Below are 6,702 nucleotides of genomic sequence, written 5' to 3'. Positions count from 1 at the left end.
TTATTAAATTACTACTTAATTACTACTAGTTACCTATAGCTTTAAAAAGGGGTATAAGATTTTTTATTTTATAAGATTTTAAAATTATACCTAAGGTTATAAGTAAAGTAGTTACCTTTTTTATTTTTTTATAAAATTTTAAGGTTTAATAAATTATAGCCGGAACACTACCGGCTTGGTATTAAAACTTATTTTAAGTTATAATTTAAAATAAAAAACTATATTTATATTAAAGTTAAAGTATTAAAAAAAAAAAAATTTTTATTTTTTTTTTAAAAAAAAAAAATAATAATTAATTACGCGGTAAGGCTATAATAAAAAATTATTATTTAATATTAAAAGCAGGAGTAGGGGCCTTTTTAAATATTTTTTTTTTATACCTAGTATTTTTTTAAAAAAAAGGCGTGACGGGCTTATTTTTTAAAAAAAAAATATTAATAAATTAGTAACTATTTTAGCTATTATTAAAATAAGCTAAGGGCTATTTAATAATAAGCTAAAAAAATTAAATAAGCTTTTAAATAATTAAAGCTAATACCTTTATTATATAAATTTTAGGGCTTATTTTTTTATTATAAGCCTTTATTATTAATTTAACTTAATAACTAAATATATTTTAGTAATAAATACATTTATTATAGTTACTAGGGTTTATTTATTATAAAAAGGTAATATTTTTTTTATATAAAATAATAGGGGGAGGCAAGTACCCTTATTATAAATATAATAAAAGTAATTACACCCGGGGGTTAAATAAATATAGTTATTAAGGTTATTAATTAACCTATTATTTTTATATACCTAAATATACTTTACACACTGTAAGTAAACCTATTTTTTATTAATTAATATTTATACTAAAGCTATTTTACTAGCAGACTAGTTAAAAATAAGGTATACTTATAAAAAAAAAGGTTAAAGGCTAAAAAAAAAGCCTAAGGGGGTAGTAGTGTAAAACCTATAATAAGAATATTAATAAAAGTAAAGGCTAGTATAACACTAGGTAAAGCAAGAAAAGGTAAGCTAGGAAACACGGGAGTTATAGTTAAATAATAAAATAGTTACTATAAATTAAAAGTTAGTATAATTAGTAAAGCATTAATAAAGTATTACTAGTTAATAATTATTAAAGTAAGAAAAACTTATTAAATTATTATTTTTAACCTTATTATATATTTTAAAGGCGTTTATTAAATATAAGTTATATTAATTATTACTATTATTATTACTACCTAAGAACTAATTAAAATTAAAGTTTTTAAACTTAAAGAAAAATAGGTGTAAAAAAAAATTAAAAATATTAAGGGCTTTTAAAGTTAGTAAAAATATTATACTAAAGGGGTTTTATAATTATATTATAATAAAAGTTTAAGGGGTAAAGGCAAGAATATTTTAAATTATTATAATTATAATAAGGCGCTTTTTTTTACTTATTAAAAAGCTAGGGCAGCGCCTAAAAGGGCTTTTTTTTAGCTATAATAAAAAAAAAGTAATTTTTTATTTAGTAAAAAGTTTAATAAGTTTAAAAGTTTATAAAATTATAAATTATATTATAATTTATACTTTTATACTAGGTATTATTAAAGCGCCGCCTTTCCCCTTTTAATTATAAATAAATATTATATTTTATTTAAAGCGCTATAAATAATAAAAATAAAATATTAAATTTAATATATTAAATAATACTTTAATAAAGTTAAAAATAATAATAATAAAGCTATGTTTAGTATTAATATTAATAATAATAATAATATTTTATTATTATTTTTTTTTAATTTAGTAGCGGGTCGCGGACAACCCTTTAATTAAAAAAAAAATTATTAGGGTTAATATTTTTTTATTTAATATTATTAAAGCTAATTTATTATTAATTTAAAATTAGTACCTTAAGTAACCTAAGCTTTAGCCTTAGGCTGCCAAGGCTTAATATATTTTATTATTATATTAGGCTATATAACTTAACTAAGTTATTAATATTTAAGGTTTTAGTTATTAATTAGGTAAGGCTAGGGTAGGCCCTAAGTATAAGCTAAAGTAAAAACCTATATATAAAGTATTTAAACTTATATTTACTTTTTAGTTAGGAATAGCTTAAAAATATCTTAAAAATTTATAAAGGTGGCCTTGAGGCCAGCCTTTTTCCTAAATTTTTAAGTAACTTTTTTAGTATTATTTAACGGGATTTAAAATACTCTATTCTTATTAGTTAAATTCCTTTGTTAATATCTTTATCATTAGTAAAGATCTTTGAGACTTGTCAGTCTTACAATCAAATACCTGGCTTCTGTTACTAGAATAGAAATAGAGTGTGTATAGTATGAATAAAAAAATAAAGTTTATTATACTTTGCTTTCCAGAGGTTGTCTGACTCTGGCAAGTGTGAGATTTATAAAGCCTTCCCATACTCTAGACCAAGGTATAACTAAACAGATCTAGTACTATCCTTGCATGCCTTAATAAATAGCTATATAGTTAAAAAGTGGCAAAGGTCCTCTTGGTTATTTGTTAGAGGCCACTTTAAAAATATAGTTTAGAGATATTAATTTTAAGATCCAAGATATTAGACCCCGCAACAAGAGCACATTTAGTATAGCCTTAGTTGTAGATAACTTCCTTACATGTTATATTCTTGATAATATGATGCTACTCTCGGGAACAAAGACATTCAAATGGGGATTTCATATCAAGCAAAGAGACTACATACACCAGGATTATTATCCTGCCAGTTAAATGAGATAAGGAGTACTGCCCCGGCCTGAAGTTGCATGGCCTTGGTAAGAAGGTTAAGTATGATTGGGTGAGCAGCGGAGTGAGGGTCGTGCATAACTGAACCCTACCAAGCAAAAAACCACCAGCCTGCCTTTAAAAACCCTGGTTAGTAACAGGCACAATGGCAGTACTTTAGACCCGGAATTTGGGATGAATGACACCGAAACAACCAGCGCCACGAGCCATGGCCTAGAAGCCCTCTATTCCAGGAAGCAAGGGAGAATCTTGTTGCGACTACGTCCGAAAACCCTTGCGATGCCTCCAAGCATTGACAACTTGCCTGAGGTTAGGGATGCCCTGCAATACCATGAAGGACGAGTAATCTTGTTGATGAACATGTTGGACAAGACTTGTATTGATATATAGCCGATATACAAATGCCAAAGCAGGTTACGCATTCAGCATTATCAGTATCTAACCTAACCCTACCTAAATCTTCCTGGAGACGCAAGACCCGCGGCAGCGATGTTGTTGCGATCGAGGTATTCACGATACAGATCAAGACGAAAGGGAACACTCCGTAACATCTGAGGATCAAGCAAGGAATAAAGACTGTAGGGTTGAGACTTCCTCTGCGGGCTTTGATCCAGGTTAGTAACAGGCACAAGACAGCAAACCCTAACTCCATTTCTTAGTCATGAGCTTAAGGGCCAAGGGGTCCCCCGCTGCCTTTGACCTGGTCGTGCTATATTCTATGATTAGCTCTGCTTCCTCCCTGAACAGACGACTTCTACCGAATAGCGATATCTCCACTAACTCAGCATTGTCTCTGATGGTGTATGCTGGTGGCGGGGCGTTGGTAGTGCCCACTATGTTTTTTGTCTCAGCCATAGTTTACCTAGTTAATATCAAATAGACCGATCCTAGTCTTCGTATGTTGATTTTCGCCAGAGAAAAACAAAGACCTAGCTTTGCTTGCATGAAACTCTGATTAGAAATATCCTTCAGGACAACAGCAATGTAAGCTATCCCCAACCCCAAGATCCTCCCACACCACTAACGCGATAGTTAAACAGGTTGGATTATAGAAAAAAAGCTGCAGCTGTCGCATTCTGCTTGGTAGGTTTCCCATCAAACTACACCAAGCGTGGGAGGGAAAGAAACCAAACTCATATATAGCTGTTAGTTGGTCCTCCACAACTCCTCGTCAATCCTGGTCTGTTCAATCCCCTATCATTTATTTGTCTTTCAATCTGATTGGGAAAAGCTACAACACCGAGTTCAATCCTTGTCCGAACAAGGCCACGACAGACACGATCCAGTGACAGTTATTATTCTAGCAGAGGCCATGAAGCTCTGTGTCTCTGCCCTTTCAATCGCAAAAGAAGGCATGTCCTCGCAGGATTTCTCCTGGAGCTGGGATATGCTTACAACTGGCCATAAGGAAGCCGCTATACCAGCGGCTCTGTACACACTTGCGACGTTTCTGCAAAGTGTGGGGGCACGCAACCTCCCCCTACTCCCATACCTCATGTTGTCGCAAGCAAAAGCCATCATCACGCCCGTGCTTGGGATGTTTTTCCTCAATCAGAAGTTTACCCGGATCCATTGGGTCTGCTTTGCCACAATCACAGCGGGCGTCATCCTGGTTCAGACATCGCCAGCAAATTCAGCATCTACAGCATCCACATCCAAACAGCCACAATCCCAATCCCCAATCCTCGGTATAACCGCCATGCTGCTGTCGGGCTTCTGCGTTGCACTAGCCGGCATCCGAATGGAGAAGATGCTACGGAGCAAGGCCGCGTTCATGTCTCGGAACGCCCAGCTTGCGTGGTACGGCTGGTTGTCTGCAAGCTTGGTCTATTTTTGTCGGTCGCAGCGCGGACCCCCCGGCTTCTTCCACGGGTATGATCCCTTGGTGTGGGGGTTTGCTCTCCTCCAGGCGACTGGGGGTTTCATCGTTGCTTGGTGTGTGGCGCTCACCGGAACCGTGACGAAGAACCACGCCCAGGTCGTTGGGTTTTTACTGGTGTCGACTGTACCGCTTGTGCTGCAGCATGATCTCAGAATTCAGGTAAGTTGCTTCCTAACTGTGGCGGTGTGGTGTTAAAGTGCTGACGCGTTCTTCTTAGCATGTCTGTGGCTGTATGCTTGCAGTGGGCGCTCTATTCGGATATGCCCGCCAAACGCCTACACCCAAAGGGAAAGGGAAACAAAGCGTCCAGGGTTCGGCGGAGAAAGCCGACACAATGGTATAAGAATAACAATGGGGGTCCAGTTTTTCAGAGAATCGGCTCCCAGACCCACATGGACTGGCAAAGTGTATACGTAAACCCTACTTGGCAGGTGGCTTAGCCTCATCGATGTAAGACATTTGGTCTGAACCGAGGCCCTTCTTCCCTTCATCGAGCAATGTCTTCTTCGTTCTTCACCCCTGAGTTCCCGTGGGTTCTGCAACGCCTGCACCTGCAATGCTGCTCTCCGCGAGACGCGCGGTGATCGCGACATGCACGGTCGCGACATTCGTGCTTCTCTTCGCATTTAACAGACTTCGTTTGGCCAATCCAACGGTAACAAGCGTGTCCCCATCTGCAGAAGCATTTGGTGGCCTGGTGCCTCATTGGACAACGGAGCAAGAGAACCCTCGGTTCGCCTATGTCCAATATGCGACGGACTTGGACTACCTGTGCAACGCGGTAGGACCCTAATAAACAGACACAATATCTCAATGCTGCACCGCTAATAACTCAGATGATAAACTTCGCCCGCCTCGACCGTTTCGCAACTCACTTCAACCAGGTGTTGATCCACCCAGAGGCCTGGAACGAGGTTCGCCGCCATCCCCTACCTACCTACCCAACACCTCACCACAACCACAAGAGCAAAGGCAAAGAAAAGAAGCAATCCCTCCAGCTAACATAGACAACCAGCCCGGCTCAAGCCCTGAACAGACCTTCCTCCGCAACATCCAGAAACACCACCCCCGCGTGCACCTGCACCCCGTCCCCACCCTCTCAACCTCCACCGGCGACCCAACCTGGTCCAAAAGCCTCACCAAGTTCCACGCCTTCGCCCTAACAGCCTACACCCGGGTACTCGTCTTCGACTCGGACGCCCTGGTCCTCAACAACATGGACCACACCTTCCTCTCGCCGCTCGCCCCCGTCGCCGTCCCACGCGCCTACTGGCTGACCGATCCCAAAAGCAGCATCAAAGACCAAATGCTGGCGTCGCACGTCATGCTCATCGAGCCCAACACCGGCACCTTCAACCGCATCATGGTCCAGGCGAAAGAGTCCGGCGCATTCGACATGGAGGTCCTGAACGCGCTCTTCGCCGACAGCGCGATGGTCCTCCCGCACCGGCGGTACGCGCTGCTGACCGGTGAGTTCCGGAAGAAGGACCACGGGCTCTATCTGGCCGAGGATCCGGATGTGGAGTGGAATGCCATGGCTGAGGTGTCGCGGGCGTATCTGGTGCATTTTAGTGATTGGCCGTTGCCGAAGCCGTGGGTGGCGCATTCGGAGGAGCAGTGGGAACAGGCGCTGCCGGGGTGTGCCGACGATGATGTTTCGACGGCGGATCGGCCGCGGTGTGCGGATCGGTTTATGTGGACGGGGTTTTATGAGGATTATGATAGGGATCGGGAGGCGGTTTGTGGGCCGTTGATGGGGTAGGAATTGCCGTTTCTTGTGGTAAAAGCACATCTATCTATACATCCATGGATATGTCTGGTGTTTGCTGTAGAGCCAGCCTAGTTAGGGTTGGGTTGTTATTTCTGGTGGTACTGTACTTTACCCTAATGCTTGAGGGGCGCGTTAGGCTGTAGGGATGTAGGGTAAACACCTACTTGAGTGCGTGCAACCATTGAATTCCCCTAAACATAGGTATACTTGTACAAAGCTCAGGGCGAATAAAGAGACAGCATGCATGCATTGTCTGAGGCGATCGCTCTACATACATGAATATCAACATGCAACTTCAACCCAC

The 6,702-nt window shown here is 39.7% G+C and overlaps 2 protein-coding genes across 2 annotated transcripts; both read left to right on the top strand.

Annotated features, from left to right (window-relative positions):
* Positions 1 to 4,057: 4,057 nt before the first annotated feature.
* Positions 4,058 to 4,970, top strand: DSM5745_07532 (putative nucleotide-sugar transporter; the record flags this gene model as incomplete). The annotated part of the gene is made up of 2 exons (XM_026749548.1): positions 4,058 to 4,786; positions 4,845 to 4,970. The coding sequence occupies 2 exons, from the start codon at positions 4,058 to 4,060 to the stop codon at positions 4,968 to 4,970; spliced, it is 855 nt and encodes a 284-aa protein (XP_026601580.1).
* Positions 4,971 to 5,183: 213 nt separating this feature from the next.
* On the top strand, positions 5,184 to 6,389 carry DSM5745_07531 (Glycosyltransferase family 8 protein; the record flags this gene model as incomplete). The annotated part of the gene is made up of 3 exons (XM_026749547.1): positions 5,184 to 5,408; positions 5,464 to 5,541; positions 5,643 to 6,389. 3 exons carry the CDS (start codon positions 5,184 to 5,186, stop codon positions 6,387 to 6,389), a joined length of 1,050 nt encoding a protein of 349 aa, XP_026601579.1.
* Between the last annotated feature and the right edge of the window lie 313 nt (positions 6,390 to 6,702).

The sequence above is a fragment of the Aspergillus mulundensis genome (genome assembly GCF_003369625.1).
Source record: "Aspergillus mulundensis strain DSM 5745 chromosome Unknown scaffold_8, whole genome shotgun sequence".
Classification (NCBI taxonomy): domain Eukaryota; kingdom Fungi; phylum Ascomycota; class Eurotiomycetes; order Eurotiales; family Aspergillaceae; genus Aspergillus; species Aspergillus mulundensis.
This window is presented reverse-complemented; position numbering and strand designations above follow the sequence as displayed.